The 26858-nt window shown below is 33.9% G+C and overlaps 3 protein-coding genes and 1 pseudogene across 6 annotated transcripts; 2 read left to right on the top strand and 2 right to left on the bottom strand.

Moving 5' to 3' along the window:
- Window positions 1-2926: 2926 nt before the first annotated feature.
- On the bottom strand, window positions 2927-5022 carry LOC140977330 (putative pectinesterase/pectinesterase inhibitor 45; annotated as a pseudogene).
- A 224-nt stretch (window positions 5023-5246) lies between these two features.
- LOC140977329 (pectinesterase/pectinesterase inhibitor PPE8B) lies at window positions 5247-10178 on the bottom strand. The gene is made up of 3 exons (XM_073442043.1): window positions 9670-10178; window positions 6450-7028; window positions 5247-6047 (listed from the first exon to the last, which is right to left on the bottom strand). The coding sequence occupies exons 1-3, from the start codon at window positions 9968-9970 to the stop codon at window positions 5359-5361; spliced, it is 1569 nt and encodes a 522-aa protein (XP_073298144.1). The 5' UTR covers window positions 9971-10178; the 3' UTR covers window positions 5247-5358.
- A 3733-nt stretch (window positions 10179-13911) lies between these two features.
- On the top strand, window positions 13912-15743 carry LOC140977762 (alpha-aminoadipic semialdehyde synthase-like). Its single transcript, XM_073442498.1, has 6 exons — window positions 13912-14194; window positions 14538-14620; window positions 14701-14962; window positions 15047-15133; window positions 15214-15393; window positions 15738-15743. The coding sequence occupies exons 3-6, from the start codon at window positions 14714-14716 to the stop codon at window positions 15741-15743; spliced, it is 522 nt and encodes a 173-aa protein (XP_073298599.1). The 5' UTR covers window positions 13912-14194; window positions 14538-14620; window positions 14701-14713.
- On the top strand, window positions 15489-26764 carry LOC140977325 (alpha-aminoadipic semialdehyde synthase). Of its 4 annotated transcripts, none has more exons than XM_073442036.1 (26): window positions 15489-15737; window positions 16081-16163; window positions 16244-16505; window positions 16590-16676; window positions 16757-16886; window positions 17227-17400; window positions 17759-17841; window positions 18982-19098; window positions 19305-19380; window positions 20390-20561; window positions 20796-20892; window positions 21013-21179; window positions 21831-21888; window positions 21999-22139; window positions 22657-22998; window positions 23106-23186; window positions 23314-23379; window positions 24214-24331; window positions 24418-24547; window positions 24737-24816; window positions 25125-25283; window positions 25537-25774; window positions 25940-26048; window positions 26130-26297; window positions 26392-26461; window positions 26549-26764. In XM_073442036.1, the coding sequence occupies exons 3-26, from the start codon at window positions 16257-16259 to the stop codon at window positions 26599-26601; spliced, it is 3165 nt and encodes a 1054-aa protein (XP_073298137.1). In that variant the 5' UTR covers window positions 15489-15737; window positions 16081-16163; window positions 16244-16256; the 3' UTR covers window positions 26602-26764. The 4 variants fall into 4 exon arrangements, with proteins under 4 accessions (XP_073298137.1, XP_073298139.1, XP_073298136.1 ...); XM_073442037.1 differs by lacking the exon at window positions 15489-15737 and adding an exon at window positions 15826-16000; XM_073442038.1 differs by lacking the exon at window positions 15489-15737 and having other exon boundaries at window positions 15823-16163; window positions 20841-20892.
- Window positions 26765-26858: the final 94 nt, after the last annotated feature.

The following is a 26858-nucleotide window of genomic DNA, read 5'->3' as shown; positions in this document are numbered from 1 at the left end:
TTGAATTATTGGTTGGAAGAGAATGTGGTGCTGGAGGAGTCGAAGAGACTAAAGAACAGAATCTCCAAAAAATATATATATAATTACAAAGAAAGAATTATATAATCGAGGAAAAATGGATGATTGAGTATTTTGCATTTGATTTTTAATAATTTCATTTATAATTTGTGAAGAAAACTCTGAGCAGAAAATGAATTAAGAACTTCACACCAAGTTTTCTTCTGTATTTTGCAGTAAATACTTTACACACACACGAACCTTTTATATCATACAAGTCTTATGTATCTATATTGTATGTATCTATATATATATTATTAAATAAAACATATGAAATTTCAAATAAAATCTATATTATATGATTAAAATAGAATCCCATACAGTAATTAACTTTGTATTTTTATGTATAATAAACAAATATACTTTTTCACTTAATAAAAAAATGATAACAATAAAATATACATATATTTATAATTTGAAAGAATATTTGATCATTATCGAACAAAATATTTGATTCTCCATGAAATTAGAAATGAATCCCAATCCGAACTTAAAATATATATACACGAAATTTATAGGTATTTATATATATATATATATACACGAAATTTATAGGNAAGGAAAAAGTATTTAAATTCTCTGCGTAAGGTTGACGTTTCACTTGAATTTATTCGGACAAGCTACTATTTTGAATAGTAGAATGAATATTCGGCATTTTTCCCAAATATTCTGAACTTTTATTTTTCCAAAAAAAATAAAAAAAAATCTAGAATCTGTATGACAAAAGGCTTTCTAGATTTCAAACTTTCGGGAAAAGTGTATTATCGCAAACAGTAGAAACCGGAATATCCACTGGAGATATCATTTTTATAAGGAAAGAGATATGCGCAATGTGTGTTTATATATATATATATATTTATTCTTTTGGATTAACGAAAGATATATATGTTTCTGCTCATAAAATAAAGTAAATTTGGTGAAAATTTTTTTAAAAAGGTATTCGTTTCTTTTACCAAAGTAATTAAAGTTGGAGTGGACTCGAACTTAATGTAATAAATTATATATATAACAAAATAATAATACAATATTTTTTTTACTTATAAATGGATCAAGAACACACACATGTGATGGTTTTTTAATTGTTATTAGATAGATATTAAACTGTACGCATTAAATAAGATTGGTACCTTTATATTATTCGGATTGGGAAAAATTTGAAATTAATATTCAATTTTTTTATATTAAAATTATTATTATTATTAGATCCATTATGACTTGACATCTGCAGCAACTATGATTAATTTATCCCATCAATTTGATAGGAAAATAGCACCGAATCTTGCAGCTGACATAACTTTAAAATTATGAGATTATTAGTGATTTCGATGATTAGGTTTGGCACACCATATATTTATTTAACTGCCACATCAAATCATAATTAATTATGTATCTCGTAACTTTACTAACTTAATTTCCAATTTACCATTATAATTGCACGTAACAGAAAGAAGTCAGTTTTTTTTGGTATAAGAATGATATTGTTACATATTATAAATATATAATAATATAGACAAAAACTTCTGTTAGACAGTCTCACGAGTCGTATTTTGTGAGATAGATATCTTATTTGGGTAATCCATAAAAAATATTACTTTTTATGCTAAGAGTATTATTTTTTATTGAGAATATCGTTAGGATTGACCCGTCTCACAGATGAAAATTCGTGAGATCGTCTCACAAAAAACTTACTCTATAATATAACTGTTTGCATTAACGATAAGATTTGAACGTAGATCAGAAACTCATATCGTAAATAATTTTTAAGAGTTAGGTATGAGTCATCGCTTCAAATAAACAGGGCCAATTATGTTAACAATTCCACAAGCCTAGCCATATTACTGTTTTTGTGATGGCAACAAATGAGTAAAAGGAGTCGTGTCGTCTCCTCCAAAAGCCACCAAACACGGAAGATGGAAAATCTTCAAATATCATATATATTAGCAGTTCAATGAGATAAATTACAACCTTTTTTTAAAAAAAATAAATGGAATTCATTTGATCAGATCGCATATAACAAATTATATTGTTAAATAAATATTACATTTTTATTTATAAAAATAAAATAAAACTCTTTGTGTCGGTGAGTACTCTTTCTTGGATTGGTCAACCTTTTTACAACCTTAAATTCAGGCAAACAACTTATAAGATGGAAACACTGGTTTAGTTAATACTTGCGGCGTACAAGTGGCACTTAGATTCATCGGTTACGTCTTTCATTATAATATCCAAGTAAAAATTAATTAAGGTTTTTAAAGATTCAGAAATCAATAATTAATCGATTTGGACCTATCTCATATTTTTTTTTAAAAAAATCAAATGTTTGACTCACGCTTCTTTCGAGAAGATATAGTTTAAAGCGACTCAACAAATTATAAAGTAATTATAACAAAATGAACAATTTTAATGGTTCGACAAGGGACACTGTTTTTGGTTGTGTTGTTTTTTTTTTTATAAATAATTGATCAAACCTCTCATCGCAATCTTCGTATTTTGACAAAGTCTGTGCGACAAATTTATAAAAAATATGTTGGCAAAGAAAATCAAATTCATGAATATTGGTTAAACGTTTATTTACTCCATTTCGTACTCAAAAATAACTATGTGAGTGTGTTTATATATATTTGTATAAATGTTGTTGTTGGACGCTTTCTTACCTTGAAAGTGCTTTTTTTAATTTCTATGGTGTAAAAATTAATTGAATCAAAGAGCTTGTTATATATACAACCAAAAATGACATAATTTGTGATAATTATATAAATCAAATTTCTGAATAAATGGTATATGAAAACAAATATTGTGTTTCGATAATGTTATCGGTGGCCTGCTCGATAATCCAACTTTCAAAAAATCTCATCAATATTTTTCACTCAAAAGAATCAAATATATAAATTCAATCTACGTAAGAATGCGCAATTCAACAAATGCATGTGCAGTTCAACACGAACATATCGGTGAATCAACCACTTCAAAATCCATGCTTTTTAAGGCAACAAGTTAAGAAGATGATCTCAAGTAGACATGCCAAAACGAACCGGAACACCTGCACTCCTGGGCCAGCTCTCACCCTGTAAAAATGGAACAACAGTTAACTTCATGGCATCTTCCTTGTTGATAATTTTGTAGCCTGGCCATTTTACTCTGCCAGATGTATTCGAGCCGGCACCATTGTTGTCGAACTCCGCATAATAAAGGGTCTTGAGTGCAAAATCTCCACTCCATCACATCCATCCCTCTGGTTGAATCAAATCGCCAATCTCCGATTACATGATTACGGTTCTCGAGTATTCTTTCCATGGCCTGCCAAGATAGCTCTTGAATTTCGCCTTCTCGGGCTCGAGCTTTTCGTCTTCCAATATATGGCAGTTTTGGAGCACGATCCCTGTTGTTTGTCTCTTATCTAGCCTGACTTGAGCTGTGACAATGTGTTTCTGGTTTTCCATTGGTTTTCTGACGTAGATCATGCAGTTTTGGAAAACAGCCGCTGCGTCACCGAATATGAAATCAACGGTCCCCGTGATGTAGCAGCTTCGGTAAAATTGTCTGTGTTTGAGCATATAAAGTGTCCTGGAATCCTTCCATTCGGCATTTGATGAAAATCGAACGATCAGCTTGAACTCTTAAAGCTACTGCTTGGTGCTTTTCGGGACCTGCGGTGTTCCTGAATCCAATGGATTGGGCCATGAATCCTTTCCCCTAGAGCAGCTGTAAGTTAAAGAAGAAAATTGACAAGATAAATCTTCTCGGACCCTGAATTTATACCACTGCAAAAGCACAAATGATTCTTGCTGATTAAGATACCAAAAGTAGCAGTCTGAAAAGTTGGTACTCCATCTACAAAATTCTTGCTTCCGGTGATAATCCTCTTTTGAGATCCATCGCCATACATTGTGACATTAATTACCATGTTCTTGGTGACGATCACGTTTTCTTGGTAGACACCTTCTTTAACATAAATCACATAACTGCATATTCATGCAAATAGGAAACTATGTATAAGCATGTGAGTGTAGCTAAAACAAAGTAAAATGCACAAAAGCCTATATACCGTCCGGTATATTTCTGAGGAATTGCATTCAGTGCTGCAGAAACAGTAGTAAAGTTTCCAGTGCTATCTTTTGCCACTGTCAAGTGTGGTGTAATTTTTGTGGCGTCGGCTTTCAACATTCTTCGAGGATCCTGATTGATCCAGGATAGGAATTTATCATTATCCACATCTAATAAATTTCGTTTGACATCAGGAACGTGGGACATCGAAGAAATAGAGGACAACTGAGACACAATAGCAAGAGCATTGCTGCCAAGTTCTTTTGTTATCTTCAACAAATTCTGAAACTTTGCATTTTCCACTCCTTCGGGAAATCCATCGATACACGTTTACTGATACGACAGAACTGCACTCAACCAGTTGTTAATGTCAGGCGTCCTATATGATAACTTGGTCAAATCTTTCCCTTCATTAATGCATGACATAGAGCTATTCAGTTCCTCCTTTGCATCTTTTAGGAGAACTAAACGATCATCAAATGCTGCCTTTTTAAGAGGGTCATTGAATTTGAGACTCGAGGCTTGTTTAATAACTTTATCAATCTCCTCTGAGGCAACAACAAATGAGGCTTTTAGGATATCTTTAGGCTGGATGGTGGCATTGTTCTTGAGTGTTTTAAAAGTCTATTTTCGCACGTTTGCTTGTAATCCGTCCCTGCACAGGCTGATTTTACAGCCTTCTCGGCTGTGTTAACTTGTTTTGGAGCAGAAGGGATTCCGTGATTTTGGTTCGAACTTGAATCTTGGTTTTTCTCGTACATAACAGCGCACACAGCAGCAGCAGCCAAGAGAAGAACACCGACGCTCGAAGCAACCGCAATGGTAATTCTCCTCCTAATCTTTTGCTGTCTTTCTTGTTTCCTGCGTTGCGAAATCTGATCAAAATCTTGGAATGCCATTTTTCAGGTATATGATTTCCTTGCCTTGGTTGGCCACATACAATTCAAGCCAAGGCGGGATTTTGTTGTTGTCAATCCGTTTAATAGTTAATGTTTCAAAATTTTCCCGATGTTTTTGTTGGCAATTGCTTTTTGTGGGATTTGAATAAAACGCCATTGAAGTGTCACTCTTGAGCAATTGATTGTTTCACTCGTATATTCATGGGGAAATACACGTAGTCTACATAATTTTTATCTAATCAGACATAAATAAGAAATTCAAGTACCAACGAGATGTGGATAATATCCATGCCAAATAGACTGCAAATATTAACTTAATACATTTATGATATCCCCAACGCACCCAAAATTTGTAGTATCAGACCCCTAGACCGGATGTAAACCTTACCCCGGTCGAAGGAAGCCATGTATTTCCCAATAGAAACTGAGATACAGTGAAATTAGTAGGCTGACTCGAGTCGTGAAAAATATGATAACCGGGCCATTTAACTCGAGCCTCTAAACCGGACCCCGGTCCATAGTTCATATACTCACCATAGTACAAACTATTCAGGGCAAAATCCCCATTCCATTCGAGCCATCCCTCCGGCCTAATGGCTTCGCTAATATAAGACTGCATGATAATCGTTCGCGAATATAATTTCCATGGTCGGCCTAGGTAAGTCGAGGTCGAGTTTAGGACATTTCCTTCGGTCGAAATATTACAAAACTGGATCGAAAATCCCGTGTTCTCGACCGGTTCCTTCCTGCCCTGGGCCGTGATGGTGTTCTTTTGACTCGGGAGGCCTTTACGGGCACGGATTATAGAGTTCTGGATGACAACAGTCGCGTCTCCGAAGATGAAATCGACTGTGCCGGTGATCTGACATTCTCGATAGAACTGCCTTTGAGTATGCGCGTACAATGTGTCTTGATACCCCCTTATACCGCACCGGTACAAAACTGAGAGGTCGGAATCGGACCTGAAGGCCACCGCTTGGTGCTTCTCCGGCCCGGCGGTGTTCTGAAATGTTATGTCCCGTGCTACGAATCCCTGTCCTTTCACAGCTGCATTAATCCAATTGTCACACCAAGAAACATGTAATCAGAAACTAGTTGCCGAAATTTATTTAAAAAATTGAATCAATGCTTCTTAGTTTCAAATTTCAATCTACAAATGCCTTCTTAATAATTTGTTATATTAAATGGTATGTGTAGACAATTTCAAACTCATACCAATAAAATTTAAAATTCCACCTCGCAAATGGAACAAAGAATTATAGAAAGAAAATCGATCCCCGCGGCCCGGCCCGATATTCTATGATATGTTGTCCATCCATAAAAAAAAAAACCATGACTTCATGCAATTACAAATATATTATTAGTTAACATTAATAATTATTTTATCGCACGATCGAAAATAAAAAAATCAAATTAAATGTGTAGAATAAAGAAATATATTTTTCTTACCAAATGTAGCAGAATGATACGTCGTCCATCCATCAATAAAATGGTGATTACCGGTAATAACCGTAACGTCGATGCCATCGCCGATGAGCATTATGTTCCATTTCTTCTTACTAATCTCCACGTACTCGTTATAAATACCTTTCTTGATGTATATCACGTATCTCTTTGCACTATATTCAGGTGCTGCAGCAACAGCTTCCTTGATGGTCATGAAATTCCCCGTCCCATCGGCGGCAACCACCACATCTGCCCCAGAACCGCTGGCTGTTTGGAGGAGTTTACGGTCATGGGGTTTGACCCAAACTGGGAATTGATCAATGGCTCTAAGTTTCCTTCCGCCGCCACCTTTGACAGCGCCGACATTGTTACCTTTAGGCGGAGAATTATTGAGGGTTGGTTTCACCATTGAAAGAATGTCATAGACTAGTGATGTAACTTGGTCGAGGCTCCCAGAGACCAGAGTTTTTACTATTCCATTAGTGCCATCAAACCCTTCTCTGCAAGTTTCTTGATTTGTCATGGCTCCACTCAACCATGTTTTCATGTCAGCACCCAAGTTTCCTGTGGCATTACCCTTGCCTGTATTAGAAGAAAAAGGTTTTTTAACTTTAGGAAGACAGAGAAGAAATATTACATCTAGATGAAGAAGTCTTGTATTTTTATTACTTTTTTTTTAACTTGATACAAAATGGGGGATCAACACCCCTGTTTATGCTACTTACAATTATTACGATTAAATCAACACATTTTTAATCGTCTAATTGTGAAACGGTATCCAATATCTTTATTTGTGAAATTGAGTCAATCATGTCCATATTTACAATAAAAGGTAATATTTTTAGAATCAAAAGTAATAAATTTTCATGAGTGACCCAAATAGAATATATGTCTTGCAAAAATTTTTGTGTTTGATCTAATGATTACTAATGTCTATCTAGAGAAGCTCACTAATTTTAATCCAAAATCAAGTTTAATTTCCAATAGCCTACATCGTTTCTTTAATTATTATTATAATTACTTTTATACGGAGAGTAAATATGTATTTGGGGAAATTTTAGATTGACTCCTAGGATTGTAAACTTGCATTTGTATTTAATTATTGCCTACTCAATAGAACCCACCCCAAACATTCATAATGGCGCATTAAATAGGAAACATGCATGGCAAATAACACAAAATAAATGAAATAATTTCGAGGTGGTGTTGATGTGAGATTCCCTATGTCGCAAATATGCTACGAAATTATTATAAGTGCCTCGTTACTATATAGAATGGAAGGGAGCAAGTTACGGTCCTAATCAAACCACTCCCCTGTATATATATATACTAGTATTTAACCCGTGCGATACACAGGATGATATTATTAAAAATTAGTGAAAATGAATAGATATTTAAATTGAAAAAAATAATACAATTATAAAAAATAAAAATAAAAACTATTTTTTCGCTAATTTTTAAAACTTTCTTAAATACGACGCATGTCGATTAATTTTTTTGGTTAATAATCACTATCATATATCAAAATTTTAGATTGTGTTAGCATAAGGCAATGACATGATGCTTATCATGTTTAGTGTATTGATGTCGACCACCAACCTTAATACATATTTAATTTTTTAATTTTCGAGAAGCTATATATTATTATTTTTTAACATGTTATAAAAAAATATTTTTAAATCACATTCAATAAAATTAATGAGAAATATTTTTTTAAAAATTCAGTAATTTCGTCTAAATTCACATTCACAAACAATTTTGTGGCATGACACGTGTTTGACACATTTGAATGATAACAATAACTGTTTCATCAATATCTTTATCCAAATGGGTTGTGATTATATCTACAAAATCTCTTCATAATATACACCACAACCTATTATTCTGAAAGAAAAATGAAACATGTGATCATAAGTAAATTATGTATAAATCAGAAAAGTTATTTTATTAACATTTACTATATGTATTCCAAAACAATGTCACAAAATTTTATAAGGTGTCTTTTAATAAGATGCGTACTTTCTTTAGAATTTGTTTAATCATTTTCATTACGGGACATTTTATACTATCATATATCCGTGAATTTTGTAATATAGAAGAAAATTATTACATTAGTAATACGTAATAATTAAAATTTTGTACAAATAAAATAATAATATTTTTTACTTCTCGATCATTAAAGACAGATTTCAAACTTAATGTCTCGTTGTTTCCATATGTAGGTAGTTCATAACAACGAACAAATCTAAATTTAAACAAACATTACGTTTTGGAAGGATTCAACTCATATATGATGATGAAAAGAGGAGTCATTTCAGAAATCAATTTTGGAATAGATAAATTTAGTAAGATAAATAGAATAAAATGGTTTCTAATATAATATGCAATATTATTTATATTTTAAAATTCAAATAAGACATCCCAATGGACAAAAATTATACATTGGATGTTTTTGACATAATTATACCATACATTAACTCTTTCAAATTATGAAAATCTCGAATTGCATGCATTGGGTGTCAAAACAATTCTGATGTTTTTGTATTTTAAATTTATTTATACAGTTTTTAATTAAATTGATTGATATAATTAATGCAAATTTTTTAATATAGTTTACGTTTTTAATAGAGTTTAGTGTCAATTTGAGTAAAAAAATAAAAAACATATAATACATAAATTACATTTGAATTAATATAAAAATTAATTAAATTCATAGCTGAATTAAATGAATTGATATAATCAATGCAAACCATAATTGAATTGATCATTTATTGCAGTTCATATATTTCAATATTCATGATATATCTTTTTTTTTTAGAAATGACATTTTGGCGGGAAATTACTATTTTTGGCAAAAACTCTGCTTATATATATATATATATATGTGTGTGTGCGCGCGCGCGTATATTATCTCATTACATTTAATGTTGTTGTTTTGTTTTAAAAAATAATTGATCAGCATATCATTAATTTAATTTAAAATTATTCATCATTATCAATAGGGCTACTTCTGGTCCGGAGGGGACGGAATTAATTGAAGCGGGACTAGGTTGAATAATCAGGCATGATCAAAATGGGATTTTTTTGAAGTGAAGTCCATCCCGCCCACGTAGCATCGTTTTAGATTCAAGCAAGCTCCGATCCTCTATATTTTATAGTACTATTTTCACTTTAGCTGTTGAAAAAAATAACAAGAAGATCAGAGAGAGTTCAAAATGGTTACTGTTTGGGTTTTCGGAAGCCGAAAGGGTCCAGCTCAGCTGATCCAAAGAAAAGTCCATCAAGTCCAGGCAGTCGGAGACGGCATTGGACAGCCGGAAGTCACCGAACGCACCCGCAAACTCCGACAAAATGGAGGTCACCTGCCGAATCAAGTCGGTCGCAAACGTCACGGAACTCGCGATCTCAGAGGCCGGAACGTAGAACAGCTCCGACTCCACGTGATCCGACCTCCCGAAACTAGCTAGAGTGCATAGAGTCACCACGAACAAAATCTCGGAGAAAGCCGCTCTTCTCATTTGCATATGGCCGTAACTCGCAGCAAGTTACTATAACACGAGCATGCAGAAATGGCAATATTTGAAGGGGCAGACGAGATTCAAGGATTAAACGTGAAGAAGGGGAGTGGCATTAATGGGTGGGTTGATCATGATTCATGGGGATCGATTAGAATTGCCATTTGTTTACGATTATATGTATTCGTGTAAAGTGGGGGGCAAGTGGTTGGGAGCATTAAAGGACGGAGTTTCATTTTCATTTCGAGTCAGTCGTCCATTGCATTAGCTAGTTTTCTTTTACAAGTTTATATCAGAATATATAATGTCAATATATTTAAAAAAAATTTCAATAATCAAGAGTCATTTTTTAACCTTTAATTGCAACCAATTAATTGAATCTATCTTGGACGAAAAGATTGTCTCCCCACCTAAATCCCAAGCTATAGATTTTGCCACGCGCTGAATATGTAACCCATTCTAGATTCTATAAAACATAATATATTTTGAGCACATATAATATTTTCACAGATTTACGTATTATAAGTTAAATATACTTATTTTAGCTGCACGCAGATTTAATTTTTAATAAGTTTCGGGGGATGCATGGATGGACTATTCTATTTCTGAGTGTTAAAATCAAATAAATATTAGGTCTCTTGTCTCATGAATCTATATCCGTGATACAAGTCCACCCGGCTCGTGCTCGGATGGTAAAATAATAATTTTGATACAAAAAATAATAATTTTCATGGATCTGGTTGGGTAATAAATTCATCTAATAAAATTGACCAATGAGATGGTCTCATGTGTTTTTTTTAAAAATAAATTAAAACATTCTTTTTGCAAAATAGATATGGCAATCTCCTTTTATTATTTTTAAAAAAGGGTAACGTGTAATTTACAAATTGAATATCAATTCGAAAAATAAAATATTAAAAGGGCGCCAGATCGTTTATTTTTTAAATTTGGAAAAAAGTTTGACGGTGATCTTCAAACAGCCCCGACAAATTAAAATTTTAGAATAAAGACAACGAAATAATACATAAAACCCATCAAATAAAATTTCAACACACAAAACGCGAGAAATATGATTATCTATGTATTGTTAAATAATATTCTTAGTATATATTTGGATATCGTTGGAATATTTGTTGAATTTCGAATAATATTCTTAGAGTTTTATACTTTTATATTCCTAAAAAACACGATGAATTTCAAACCTTCACAAAATAGGATTATTTGAAATAGAAATCATAAATCTCATCTTCAAAATCTAAAAAATTTCGATCCAAAGGCAATCAAAATAAAAATCAATTTTATAAACAAAAAAATAATGAATTTAAAACTCAAATTTTACTAAAATACATATAAAATCTAATAATTTTTTGGTTGATTTAGATCATAGAATTAATTAAAACAATAAATGCCTTATTATTGCGTGTATGGATTTTTAGTTAAAAAGAAATATATTGGATAAAAAATCACATGCATGCAACGCGGAAACGTGAAAAAAAAAGGTCTCTTTTATATTAAAGGCTATGAGGGCCCCAAACGACTTTTGAACCTTTTGCTTAGTAGTCGTGTCTCCAATGCCCACGCTTTCTGATTCAGTCGCTTGATTGGACATAAATAAGTTGAAGCAAATTGTGATAATTATTTTAAAAAGTAAAACGATCAATTATTAAAATAACGTTCATTTTTAGATTAGCAAACTACTCGAGTATAATTAATTAAAACTCAAATTCAATTCAGTTGAGGATTAGAGCTACTCAACTCGATATTGGTCTAATCAAATTCGAGTCGAGTTTTGATCAAACCACCCACGAGTTACTCAAAACTCATAAGTAAATTGACTCGCTTGCACTTCTATTTACATCTGATTATTAGAAATTATCTTTGCATATATATTTCGATTTACATGTAAACAGAGTTGTTAAAGAATATATCGTTCTTTGCAAACATTGCATTCATACGAGTTTTTGGTAAATTTTAATATTAACATGAAAATTGAATCAAATAATTTTATAAAGTGGAGGAAGACACAAAAAGATAATTGGGCTATGTAAAGCCCGTAAAATACATGTATTGGGCCGATGTTGAAGAGTTGGACCATTTGTGCTATCTCCAGTCCAGCCCACAAATGCCGTATTTCTCTCTTTCATATCCAGGCCTAGATGACTACTAGTTCATGATTACAGGTTTAAACGATAATACGCATTTAAAACTTTTTCTCATGATCATACAAAATTAGAGGCAGGAAATTGTCACGAGTGCATATACATGTACATACACACACCCGTGTGTATGCATATTAAAAATCAATTAAGCGACATTGGATGATTATGGTAGAGGTGGGCGTCATGTGGGTTAGGTATCCAACTAGTCGGGTGGTTGAACTCGACTCAAAATAGTTAGGATGCTCGAGACCAGATTACTTTATTAACATTCATTCATATGTATGTGAACTGATTTAACAAATAGGATCTCCTCTTACGATTCAAGAGTTTAGAAAGGCTTTTAGAATAATTAGAATATAGGAACCATGGACGATTGTCGCTGTTAGAAAAACTGCTTTCTGTTGTCGGAAGGGCTACTAGAGAGGAAGACTCCTTTGGTTGGCTCAGCTCAGGAAAGCGCTGATAAGAACAAAAACGAAGAGATTCATGTAGTTGTTGCTATTTTAGGGAATAAGATTTTCATCTGACTATAATTATCTTAAGAGAGAAAGATTACTTATCGTTTGTCTTGAGGAATAATTTCAAGAAAATGGAGACGAACTCGAATAACGTCTGATCATGTTTCTGACACCCGTGTAGAGTTTGAAGACCTATTTTGAATTTTAAAGAAAGATAAGTGAAGTGTTTGGGTGATTACTTGTTACGTAGTTGCCACCCCTCGTGGAGGATATGACAAAAAACAACACATTTTTTTTGTTAGATTTGTTATACGTCCATGTCAACAATTAAATGTGGCGGATTAGAGATTTCAGAACTCCATAAGCAAATTAAACCTAGTTATTCTTATAAATAAAAATCGAAAAATTATTTATTTGAATTACGAATCTGTGTTATAATATGCCTCATGTAAAATAAATTCTAATATATATGATATTAAAATTTTGTTTTTTTTTTTTTATTTCTTGAAAAGTTGATCTGATCCGTTCCAACTCTCCCACGTCATGTCCACATCCGAATTTTCTCATCGGTCCATATCATGTTATACCTATACATATCTACGTTTGTGTTTTTGGGAGCACGTGTTCTTTATTGAATAGTGTTAATAACAATAAATATAACATAAAAATTCATATAATAACGTCTCACGAGTCAATTTTGTGATATATATATCTGACTGATTCGATCCATAAAAATATTATTTTTATGTTAAAAGTATTATTTTTCATTACCAGTATAAATCAGATTGACCCGTTCGATAGTTAAAGATCGTGAAACAGTCTCACATAAAATCTACTCTAATGATCAATCATTAACAATCTTTACTCGTATTACATGCAAATAACAATAGAACCTACCCAAATGGTTGTAAAATAATTTTCTACAATATTTTTTATTAAACAAAATAAAATACTTTTAGGATTTTATAAAAATATTATTGATAATTTAAAAAATTAACCATATCAAAGTTAGTTACTGTAGATAAAATTAGTTGATTTAGATGNGCAATTTTCTGAAAATGTCCATTTTTATACCATAATTAGGTGATAAAATCCAATTACAAAGCAAGTCTATTTTATGTAAAGACGCTCTTCTTCTCTCGATTAATAAATTCTGCGAGTTCTTGACATCGGCATTTGCATTTGCATTTTGCGGAGGAATACACGCAAGAATCTGGAGGAAATTCAAATCTGAAAAGGGGTTTAACTTTTCAAGAAATGCGATGATAAAAGGGATAGGTTGGTTTTACTTTATTGGCACTTGATCACGTACTTTTTTTTTTTTGGGTTTAATCGCAATCTTCGAAACAGATCATCAAACCGACCGACCGACCAACCAACCCAATGTGGATCCCTGGACCAGATTTTTTGATTTTGGCTCATTTTGGTTAATTTATAGAGTTAGATGAAATTTGTTTTCTGAAATCAAGTGGGATATGTTTAGAGTTTTCGACATTATTAGACTACTGTTGTTTCTTGTGTTTGTGCATGCACGAACGGGCTTCTGCATCTTTGTTTTCCGTTTTCCTACACTTACTGATTGAGCGTACGATGAATTTTTCTTCCCTTTTTCCCAGGTATGAGGTTTCTCATAAAGAATGAACTGTAAATAATTGTATTTCTTTTGGTGGGCACTGTTTTCTATTTGTTTTATCTTTCACAATTGGCGAGGTGAATAAATAGCACGATGCCAATCAGTGGATGAAGACAAAAAATAAAATTATATCTTATTATGCATAAAGTTTTGAATTTTTTTAATTTCACGAAGTCCTGCTTAAACCCAGGCTCCTCGTGCAATTCTGGATCACCTACTCAACTATCCTGGGTTTTGCTTTGTGTTGTATGACAGTACAATTTTCCTTCTATAATCGTTACTCATTCGATTGCAGCTTTTTATTATTCCTTTTTCATCTTTGCCAGGATCCATGTCTCCAGTCTCCCTCTGCCTCTATCCCTAGCAATTCTTGTCGTCAGATTTTTATTAGCCTGAGCTTGCTCGCGAGGTTCTTTAACTTTATGCAATTCTATTTAGTACCACTAGAATCAAGTAAAGAATGAGTTAGCATAGCTTTTCTTGTCACAGTTTATAAAAAACCATGCTTGGTAACGGAATCGTTGGAATTCTCTCTGAGTCCACAAATAAGTGGGAGCGAAGGGTTCCCCTCACCCCATCTCACTGTGCATGGCTGCTGCATGGTGGCAGTGGCAAAACTGGAATATCCCGGATTATCGTGCAGCCGTCTACAAAACGAATTCATCATGATGCACTTTATGAAGATGTTGGTTGTGAGGTATCAGAGGACTTGTCAGAATGTGGTCTGATCTTGGGTATCAAACAACCAAAGGTAGTTTAGCTTTTTATGATATTTTCTCTCTTCTACAACCATAATTTTGAACCTTTGAAGTTATGATAATTTGTTTTGGTGCAGCTGGAGATGATTCTTCCTGATAGGGCCTACGCATTTTTCTCCCATACTCACAAGGCCCAAAGAGAAAATATGCCTCTGCTTGATAAGGTGCAGGGCCCTGGCCCTCATGCAATACATTGACTTGTACATTATTTGAACTCTGTTTTTATCGACTTGCTGATGTATAGGTTTTATCTGAAAGAGCTACGTTACTTGATTATGAGCTTATAGTTGGAGATCATGGTAAGAGGTTACTGGCATTTGGAAGATTTGCTGGAAGAGCTGGAATGATTGATTTCTTGAGTGGCCTTGGACNTCAAACATATTTATTATATATATATATATATAAATCAACTAATTTTAAAAAAGTAACTAACTGTGATATGGTTAATTTTTTAAATTATCAATAATATNTTTTTTGGGTTTAATCGCAATCTTCGAAACAGATCATCAAACCGACCGACCGACCAACCAACCCAATGTGGATCCCTGGACCAGATTTTTTGATTTTGGCTCATTTTGGTTAATTTATAGAGTTAGATGAAATTTGTTTTCTGAAATCAAGTGGGATATGTTTAGAGTTTTCGACATTATTAGACTACTGTTGTTTCTTGTGTTTGTGCATGCACGAACGGGCTTCTGCATCTTTGTTTTCCGTTTTCCTACACTTACTGATTGAGCGTACGATGAATTTTTCTTCCCTTTTTCCCAGGTATGAGGTTTCTCATAAAGAATGAACTGTAAATAATTGTATTTCTTTTGGTGGGCACTGTTTTCTATTTGTTTTATCTTTCACAATTGGCGAGGTGAATAAATAGCACGATGCCAATCAGTGGATGAAGACAAAAAATAAAATTATATCTTATTATGCATAAAGTTTTGAATTTTTTTAATTTCACGAAGTCCTGCTTAAACCCAGGCTCCTCGTGCAATTCTGGATCACCTACTCAACTATCCTGGGTTTTGCTTTGTGTTGTATGACAGTACAATTTTCCTTCTATAATCGTTACTCATTCGATTGCAGCTTTTTATTATTCCTTTTTCATCTTTGCCAGGATCCATGTCTCCAGTCTCCCTCTGCCTCTATCCCTAGCAATTCTTGTCGTCAGATTTTTATTAGCCTGAGCTTGCTCGCGAGGTTCTTTAACTTTATGCAATTCTATTTAGTACCACTAGAATCAAGTAAAGAATGAGTTAGCATAGCTTTTCTTGTCACAGTTTATAAAAAACCATGCTTGGTAACGGAATCGTTGGAATTCTCTCTGAGTCCACAAATAAGTGGGAGCGAAGGGTTCCCCTCACCCCATCTCACTGTGCATGGCTGCTGCATGGTGGCAGTGGCAAAACTGGAATATCCCGGATTATCGTGCAGCCGTCTACAAAACGAATTCATCATGATGCACTTTATGAAGATGTTGGTTGTGAGGTATCAGAGGACTTGTCAGAATGTGGTCTGATCTTGGGTATCAAACAACCAAAGGTAGTTTAGCTTTTTATGATATTTTCTCTCTTCTACAACCATAATTTTGAACCTTTGAAGTTATGATAATTTGTTTTGGTGCAGCTGGAGATGATTCTTCCTGATAGGGCCTACGCATTTTTCTCCCATACTCACAAGGCCCAAAGAGAAAATATGCCTCTGCTTGATAAGGTGCAGGGCCCTGGCCCTCATGCAATACATTGACTTGTACATTATTTGAACTCTGTTTTTATCGACTTGCTGATGTATAGGTTTTATCTGAAAGAGCTACGTTACTTGATTATGAGCTTATAGTTGGAGATCATGGTAAGAGGTTACTGGCATTTGGAAGATTTGCTGGAAGAGCTGGAATGATTGATTTCTTGAGTGGCCTTGGACAACGTATGCACCTTGATGTTTTCTGAGAGGAATATTTGGAGTTATAGATTCTTTTGAGCTGATATCTTTCTTTTTGAAATTCTTTCTGCACTATTTAAATGCTTGTCCAAGTACAAAAGAATGAGAGATATCAACTACTGCGTGCTCTGTGCTCATTCATTTTTGTTAGCAAGAATCTTAAAACAATTTTCGCAATTTTAAAACGAGTGTTTTTGGTAAGAATTTGTATTACTTCATCCATCCAGTCCAGATATCATACTGAATTTAGTTTTAAGACTTTTTTGGGTGTAGTTATATGTCATGCAATTCTGTATCATCTTATGTTCTAATGTTTTTTCTTCAGGGTTTCTTAGCCTTGGATATTCAACGCCTTTTCTATCATTGGGTGCATCTTACATGTATTCTTCATTGGCGATGGCAAAAGCTGCTGTAATATCTGTTGGGGAAGAGATAGCTACAATGGGACTTCCATCAGGAATCTGTCCCCTAGTATTTGTTTTCACTGGTGCAGGAAATGGTATGTCCTGTCACTGTATTGTATTGTTGCTGCCTGGTGGTTCACCTTTATCCATATTCTCCTGTGAAAATCCCGTTATCCAATTCCAATTTTCGTTTATACGATATCTTTTTAAATCTCTACATAGCTAAATATGAGTCAAGTCCTACCATACTTCCTTTAAATAGCATCCTCTTCTTTGGGCAAATGTTACGCTGGAATCTTTCTTGAGCGTATGTATATCTTTTTTTTAGTTCTCTCTCTTCGAGGAACATGATTTTTTCAGATTTATTTGACTCTATTGGTAACTTAGTTGCAAATATATGTGCTATGGATTTTTTACTTTTTTCTCTCACTTAACTAATCATATTTATTACAGTCTCACAAGGTGCGCGAGAAATATTTCAGCTTCTTCCCCATACTTTTGTGGATCCAATCAGGCTTCCTGAATTATTTGAGATGGTAATTTCTTTGAATATTCACTTTATACAGCTTGGTTTGATTATGCAAATATTTTTTAGTTGCGGATATGAAGAGTTTTTATCTCAATAACTCACTACTGCTCATTGTTTCACTTCAGTGTATAAAATCAGATCCTCAGGAAATGAATTTTTTATTGATTAAAATAAAATGTTGAGCTTCCTAGGATTGGAAATTTAGTGATGAACTTACACAATGTTTGGAAATTTATTTCTTGTATTTCTTCGTGGAACAAATTGTTCTGTACCACTATTTCACGCTTAAATATGTGGTTGGTTTTTTGTTTAATTTTATTTTTGGTATCATAAGGTTGCATGCAGAGAGATCTAAATCCTAGTCACACAGCGTATGATTTACCTTAACCATAGTATTTTGTTGTCCTCGTTGTCTTCATGGTTTTATTCTTAGACTTTAGGGACTTCTTTCTTATATTAATATTTCATGTTTTTCTTTTAATTTGACTACAAATTTTTTTCTCTCTCTCTATTTTTTCCTTTTCAACTTTAAAGATCTCCCTCTTTAGTTTGGATGCACTGCCAAGTATCCTTACATGTAATCAGGGGCGGATGTGTGTGTGGGCAAAAGTTTTGCCCAGCAGGTCTTCTTTCTAAAAATTGTTTGCATAAGCACAATATATCAAATCTCAATTTCCCTACATCAATATGGCACAATGAATTAAACTAATTAAAATAAATAGTATGTAATTTGTTTCAATATTACAGCTTGTGGCGGTGTGGCCTCATCTCTCGAGCCTTTTTAGTAATTTCTTTCATTAATCTCCTCTTAAATGTAAGTTTTAAGCAACTTTATCATCAGTTCAAGAGACCGAAGATTCAACATAATATTTTATGTTTATGTTTTTTTTACACCAATATTTTCAAATTTTGTTTTATTTATAGAAATAGGAGAAGATTTTACAGTGTCCGATTAATATAACTTTCAAGATAAATATAAAAAAGAAGAGTCGAAATATATTTCGCCCACCAGATTAAAAGTTTGTGGCTAAACCCTGCACGTAATGAATGCCTATTCCCAATGTTAGGACGGAGAGTATACTCAAGTATAATGAACTTCAATCTGAGATTCAATTGTGTTGTAACCAGTGCATTTTTTTGTGGTTAGGCCAAAAATGTTAGGGAAGCAGGGCGGACCTCAAAGAGAGTCTGTCAAGTATATGGTTGCATTGTAACCTGTCAGGACATGGTGGAACCGAAAGATCCTTCTAAATTATTTGATAAGGTGAAGGATTAAACTTTCCATTCTTTTGTCAGGTTTTGTATTAGCGGGAAGATATTTTTGTTTGAGCGGCAATGGCACAGTGTTACATGCATGTGGATAATTCGAATTACCTATTCAAGTTTTCAATAAAATCTTTTTCCATTCCTCATTGTGATCATGGGTGAAGCAAATAAATTTACCTATTACCTTTGTTGTGTTTTCATCAGGCTGACTACTATGCACACCCGGAACACTATAGACCTATTTTTCACGAAAAGATAGCCCCATTCGCTTCAGTACTAGGTCAGTATCATTTATTTCAGAGTATTAGTTTTTCTCCACATTTATGCTATGCTTTTGCTTTTAAGTATCGCGGCAGCTTGAGAAACTTTATGTTACTAAGATTTCCTGATAAATAACTTTTGCTTCATGTTTTTCTCTGGCCCCTAGGAAAATTTTCAACTTCTTGAGCAACCTTATCTTTGAATTTTCATTGAACAATTTATGGTTTCAAAGACAAGAGAGTTCTGTAACAGTTGGATTTGCATGTTTATTATATCTTACCAAGAAGCGAACCAGTTTCTCCTTCTTATTATGTTCTTTAGGAGCATATATAATTGAGCTTGATTAAAGTGCCAACTCTTCTGCATGTTTTATGAAAGCTGTCTTGGTTGCTTTTAGGTCTCTCTAGTTAAACAGTCTCAGAAATATGCTTTGGATTTGATCTTATTGTTTGAAATTTCCAAAATGTTAGTCTATTTACCTTTGAAACATACATCTAACCTTTTGTTAAGTTTTTACCTCCTTTAACATATCTTTATGGTGAATTCATCAGCCATTGCCACCGAACTTCGCAGTTCCTGAGCCGTCATTCGCAACATGTGACTGTACTGATCATTAATTTAATTGGCATTATTTTGGGCTAATCTATCCAGCAGCAATTTTGTATGAATCAAACCTTGTAAATCAATTATGCAATTCATTATAAATGAGTGCTATGAACCAACTCATGGATTTCTTCATTACCAATTCTGACTTCTTGCTTTGCTGCAAAATCTACCTTACCAATATTATCACTCCAGAATTTATTTGTTAATGTTGATCTTTGTTACCTTATGTCTGGTCACAAGTAAAATCATGGTCTTAAGGCACTCATGGAACACTCTCCTTAAGATCTCTTTTAATCTAGTCGACTTAATGAAATTGACCACCAGTCTTTTAATGCATTTTCCTGAGGCTGGTTTTTGTGGAATTTTAATCTAATTTTCAATATATTTGGTTGATAATTGGGTTCTTTCATTTGCTCTGGCAGTCAATTGTATGTATTGGGAAAAAAGATACCCTCGACTGTTGACCACCGTGCAGCTGCAAGATCTGATGAGGAATGGTTGTCCACTTCTTGGGATATCAGATATAAGTTGTGATATAGGAGGTTCCATTGAATTTATCAACCAAACTACATTCATCGACTCACCTTTCTTTAGGTACTTTTCTTTATCCATATAAATATCTGAACTGAATTGCCTAATATTTTTCTATTGGGACATAAATCAGCCACGTTAAATGGTCCCCATTGCCTGATGTTTCAGGAGCTAAAATTCTTCCACATCTATAATATACGGCAATCTTTTTCCCGAGTCACAATCACAAGATTCAAGGATGAAATTTCTCATAGTTCTTTCCGTTATCTTTTTATAATTGATAAAAATGTTTTACAGATATGATCCCCTCAATAACTCTTACCATCATGACATGGAGGGTAGTGGTGTGATATGCTCGGCTGTGGACATTCTTCCGACCGAGTTTGCGAGAGAGGTTAGAGATAAATGATCTTTTTGTTTTGTCAATATCATGTGAGTATTTATCTTTCATGGAATGGATATGATCTGTATAAAATTGGTTTCTAATCATTTCCACATTTTTATTACCACGAAGGCTTCCCAACACTTTGGCGATATTTTATCTGAATTTGTTGGGGTTCTAGCGTCTTCAAAATATCTTAAAGAGTTACCCATGCACTTAAGGAGAGCTTGTATAGTCCATGGTGGATCAGTTACTTCTCTATTTGAATACATTCCCAGAATGCGTAACTCTAATCATGAGTAAGTTACACATACCATCTTTCCTAATTTCTTTGTTTTGCCTCAATCTGGTCTTTTCTTGAGTTTACTGGCATGTTAAGAGCATATGGAGTATGAAAATCCAGTCAAACTCTGTCATCACTTACTCACTATTTTTGCCAATGAAACGGTAATCTATTTTGTTAGTATAATAATGAATGTTTTTCATATTTTTTGGTTGATGATTAATAAGATTTTTTGGTTAGAATCCACGTGTTACTTGATTGAAATCACATCATTCAAGATGATAATTTTTGTATTTTAAAGTTTAAAAAAAACAAGAGGTTGGAGAAGGAGAAAAAATTTAGCAGAGCAATTTGATTCAACGTAGAAGAGGAATATGGAGTAGTTTTTTCTCAGCAAATTGCATTCAGCGTAGAGGAGGAATATGGAGTAATTTTTTCTCCAGAGCAAATTTCATTCCGTGTAGAGGAGGAATATGGAGTAGAGTGTTACATATTTTTTGCCATACACAAATACATATATGCCTGCAAACTTGAAATGATGCCATCTATTATTGTACAACGGTACAACCCAATATTTGAGTCAAATAACTCAAAATTTCAGTACATTAATAATTAATTATTATCTCTAACATTCAGTTTCTTTGGTTTTTCTTTTTTCCTGTGACAGGGATCCATCAAGAAACCTACCAAATATCCAGTCTGAAAAGATGAAGCATACTACATTGGTATTTTTCTTTTATTTTCGCATTGCCTGAATTCTCCTGTAAAGATGATTTGTTCTTTAAGTTGTAATTTACTATTAATTAACATCACTGTTGCTCATGTGATTCTGTAGATTTCTTTGAGTGGCCATTTGTTCGATCAGTTCCTAATAAATGAAGCTTTGGATATAATTGAAGCAGCAGGTGTCTCTTTCAAATTGGTGAAATTTGATGTAGGTCAGAGCACAAAGGCTATGTCTTACTCAGAACTTGAAGTAAGTTATGCCTTAAGTAAATCATATTTCTGATGACAATGGAAGTTGTGTGTGAATTGCTCACATGAAGAATTCTGTATGCCTGCAGTAGTCTTTCCAATTATATTATTTGTTTGTTCTTCGTATATCGTAAGTGAAATTGTTGTAATAAGAAGTGATGGAAGTAAAATATCATAATACACTGGAAATTACAAACTAATGACAAATCCCTAAATTAAGAGTAAAAATGTTACAGACTGTTGTCTAAGCTCTTGGTTTTTCAGTCTTCCAATATCATTTTAGTTGCCAAAAAATGTAGAAGTTTTCAAATTATCAGGTGAGGTGATGAACCAACAAGTATCCAAAAGGGGATAATGTGTGATAAGTGTTTTACTACCTTACTTCGTTTGTAACATCAGATTGTTCACAGGTCAAAAGTCGTACGAGTTTCATCAGTTCATGATATATGTATGCCTTTTTATCCAAACGCAGTTGTTTAGTTTGCTTGTTGTTTCTGATTATTTACTGTTCTCAACAGATTGGGGCAGATGATAAAGCACTTCTAGATAAAGTCATCGATTCTTTGGCTTCACTTGCTCATCCAAGTGAGAGTCATGTTGACAGCATAAACAATGTTGTGACCCTTAAGGTTGTCAAATTCAAAGAGATGAGTCTAGAGAAGGACAATGATACAAAAACTGAAGCTGTCATCCTGATATTAGGTGCTGGTCGAGTTTGTCGACCAGCTGCAGAATTTCTAACCTCAATTGGTTGCGGTTCATCAAAAAAATGGTTAAAATCATGTCTTACGGAAGATTTTCAAGAGAATACTTGTGTCAAAGTTATTGTGGGTTCTCTTTTCCTCAAAGATGCACAAGAGGTTAGCCAGATATTCGAACTTTCAATCGTGTCCTTATGTTGTACCTCTTCTTAAAAATGATCACGGGTAGTTTAAACTAAACAACTGGCTTATCATATGGATTCCAGGTAGCTGAGGGAATTCCAAATGCAACAGCAGTTCAGCTTGATGCCTTGAATCATCAGAGTCTCTGTAATTACATTTCTCTGGTATATCTTCTGCACCTTTTTCTTGTAATAAAGCAATTTTTTTCCTTAAGATAGTCCAGACACTGAAGATGATGAAGACAAGATGTTTCTGATATAAATGATTTACAAGCTTCATGGTTATATACAGGTTGATGTTGTCATCAGTTTACTGCCTCCCAGTTTTCACAGTAACGTAGCTAGTGCATGCCTTCAGGTACAGATGCTACTTTGATCGACATAGTTAGAAAGCTATATACCGCTATACAGCTGACAAACCTGGCACTGTAATAGGGGTCAAGATTTAAGTTTGCGTGTTTATGGCAGGTTTAGGAAATTGAACTATGGTCTTGAAAAGTTGATTGATTGAAAGTTATTGAAATTTCTTTTTCCTAGTAACTTTGATAATCTGTATCAGAGCTCTAACAAACAAGTTCTTAAACATCCTTTGACCGTGCAATATCACTAGTTTAAATCACCTAAAAACCTTGACATTGGAGTAGCGGAAGGCTTAACACGAAAACAATGGTGATATCAGTATTTGGTTTGTAGGTACAACAAAATTAAATAATCTTCCCCAATGGAATGTAATGTCTGTTATATAGAAAATTTTCATACAAAAATATGGTGTTATAACTGCTAGACTTCATTTACTTCCTCGCTGAAATTAATGAATCGTATATTTTATAATATGATATGATGCTCTTTCGATTTTACACAATCAATTTATTTGGCTCAAAAGACAACCTGCATGTGGTGTACATGAATCTCTGCAGTTTCAGTGAAAGTGCCCAGACAAAGAGAGCTCCTATGATAAAATAATTTTTTGGATCCAACTTCCAGTGCCTCATTTTGTCACTTCATATTCCATCTACCTTACACATTTTTTAAATCTATAATTTCATCCCACCTTTTCAGCTAGGAAACATATTGTCACTGCTAGCTATGTTGATTATTTCCTGTTCAAATCTCCAGTGTCTCATTTTGCTATTTGGTATTCCATCAACCTTTGCTCATTTTGTAACACGAAATGTCACACCTCCTTTTTCAGCTTAGGAAACATCTTGTCACTGCTAGCTATGTTGATGATTCCATGTCCAAGCTTGATGAAATGGCTAAAAGTTCTGGTGTTACTTTTCTGTGCGAGATGGGCCTGGACCCTGGAATTGGTAACTTTTTTTGACAGTGGACAGTTGTATGAGTTGTAATCTAATTGTTTTCTTATTCTCACAAATCATATCGCTTTGTCGTACAGACCACATGATGGCAATGAAGATGATCAATCAAGCACACGTACGAGGGGGAAAGATCAAGTCTTTCATTTCTTACTGTGGTGGTCTTCCATCTCCAGATGCTGCTAATAACCCAATAGGTTACAAATTTAGGTATACTTTAACATATAATTTGACATATTTGGAAAAACTAAACGGCAAGATATAGGCTGTTACCTATGAGCAATCAACCTAAAATCTGCAATGCCTGAATGAAATGTGTCAATTTACTTCCAATCACCAAAGCCTTTGGGCAGCGGATGAATACAATGTAAAGCCTATTTTTCACTGTACTATTTTCAGTTGGAGTCCAGCAGGAGCAATCCGATCTGGACGCAATCCAGCCACGTACAAACATCACGGAGAAATAAAGCATGTTGATGGTGAGTTTACACAAGCATGATACTATGGCCCTGTCTCTACTTATTGACAAAAGAATCAAGCTATTTTGATCACCTGAAATAATGGCACTACACACAAATACATGATTCTGGTGTAAAATATTTTTGAACTTTCATTTTCTGATTAGTTTCAACCATTCGATCTACACGTTTCTTAATAGCTTGATCCCTTTCCTTTACTTTTATATGTTGGTAAAAATGAGTTCTTCCATTCAATACATCAATACATGTTCCACAATACAAGATTATTCGCTTGTTTATGATGCTAGTCCATGATTCCATGCATGCAGGGGACAGCCTCTACGATTCAGCTTCAAAGCTTAGAATACCAGATTTTCCAGCATTTGCATTGGAATGCCTTCCAAACCGGAACTCCTTGGTTTATGGAGACCTTTATGGAATAGGAAATGAAGCATTAACAATCTTCCGTGGAACTCTCCGATATGAAGGCATGATCGTGTTTTGTTCTTCATGTTTGTTCAATTTCATATGTCTTTGGTGTTTAAGTCACAAGCATATCTTGACATTTTTTCAATAACAAAATAAAACAAGGAAAAAAATTAAGCACATGATTTAAATTGTCCGACAAACTCAAATTGCCACTCGATATCCAAAGGCCCAAAATTGAGAAGTGGAGGACTTACTAGCAATTTCCCCTGCCTTTCTAATTTGATTTGACTGTGAATTTATGCCTTGGTGCAGGTTTTGGAGAAATAATGGGGACACTAGCAAGACTTGGCTTCTTTTCTACCGAAGCAATCCCCATATTAGAAAATGAGATTAGACCCACTTACAGAAACTTTATACTGGAACTTCTAAACATTCAAACCACTATTTTGGCTGAAACAAAAATAGGCGAGAAAGAGATTGAAGAGAGTATCATAGCTCTTGGTTTTTGCAAAGAAAGAGATACAGCATCGAAGACGGCTAAAACTATTGTGTGAGTCCCGTCCCATATATGTCATCAGAGAGGTCTTATTTTAATCACAGATATATGACGCTGGCTCTAAAATAGGCTTTCTGTTATATTCTTTGGTCTTCATTTACACCTTAGATGGTCTCTGTATGTGAATGAATTTTCTAATTTAAAGTTGTTTTAACGTAGATTTCTTGGATTCCTTGAGAGGACAGAAATACCACTTTTCTGCAAATGTGCATTTGATGTCACCTGCCTCCGCATGGAAGAGAGATTGGTGTATTTGGGCACAGAACAGGTAATTCGAGCTAGTCATTGAATAGATTTGTCAGTTCATAGCTGAAAATTATATTACACAATGACTACTGTTTGAGTCCAGGATATGGTACTTTTGCACCACGAAATAGAGGTAGATTTCCCAAATGGCCGACCTTCTGAAAAGCACAGAGCAACTCTTTTGGAATTAGGAAGGACTAATAAGGAGAAGGAGAAGCCATACACAGCAATGGCTTTAACTGTGGGGATCCCAGCAGCCATTGGAGCTCTGGTATTTACTCGTTTTACTTTTTTGACCAGTATATGAAACCACGAGTTATTTCAATAAAATTAAAATAATAAAAACATGTGATTTTTATGTGCAGCTCATACTCGGGAAAAAGGTAGAAGCAACCGGTGTTTTGAGGCCAATTGATCCTGAAATTTATTTGCCAGGTATGTATGTTCTGCTCTGCCCATGTATGTTTCTTGATTTCTTTAAAGTTAATTGTTTGGGTTATAATTATTAATTTATTTTTGCAGCCCTTGATATTTTAGAGGCTTATGGTTTCAAGTTGGTGGAGAAGATTGATTAACTGAGAGAGAGTTGCATGTACATCCCCCAAGTATCTTTCAGATATATTTGTATATAGATTCTCTACCTCATAAGCTAGAATCAGGTTTGCAGGGGACTTTGAAACATACTATCTAAATTTGCAGTAACTTCTTATAAAGAAACCTCTGAAATTTCGAACCAAACCGATCTTAAGTAAGTTCGGACATGACATAACCAGTATAACATAAAGGGAATCGAGACTAGATCCAATTGTCTATTTTAATAAAAAGACGAGCA

The sequence above is a fragment of the Primulina huaijiensis genome, chromosome 5, assembly GCF_012295235.1.
Source record: "Primulina huaijiensis isolate GDHJ02 chromosome 5, ASM1229523v2, whole genome shotgun sequence".
NCBI lineage: Eukaryota > Viridiplantae > Streptophyta > Magnoliopsida > Lamiales > Gesneriaceae > Primulina > Primulina huaijiensis.
The sequence above is the reverse complement of the archived record's forward strand: the minus strand, read 5'-3'. Positions and strand labels throughout refer to the sequence as shown.

Bases quoted from the DNA above. Each gene is read 5' to 3' on its own strand.
- LOC140977329 (XM_073442043.1), bottom strand. From the start codon at position 9,970: ATGCAAATGAGAAGAGCGGCTTTCTCCGAGATTTTGTTCGTGGTGACT. The intron at 7,029-9,669 runs GTAACCATTTTG...CTTCTAATACAG, and splicing joins GGCTTCCGAAAACCCAAACA to GCAAGGGTAATGCCACAGGA. The intron at 6,048-6,449 runs GTAAGAAAAATA...GGATTAATGCAG, and splicing joins GTATCATTCTGCTACATTTG to CTGTGAAAGGACAGGGATTC.
- LOC140977325 (XM_073442036.1), top strand. From the start codon at position 16,257: ATGCTTGGTAACGGAATCGTTGGAATTCTCTCTGAGTCCACAAATAAG. The intron at 23,380-24,213 runs GTACAGATGCTA...CTCCTTTTTCAG, and splicing joins TAGCTAGTGCATGCCTTCAG to CTTAGGAAACATCTTGTCAC. The intron at 24,332-24,417 runs GTAACTTTTTTT...TTTGTCGTACAG, and splicing joins GGGCCTGGACCCTGGAATTG to ACCACATGATGGCAATGAAG.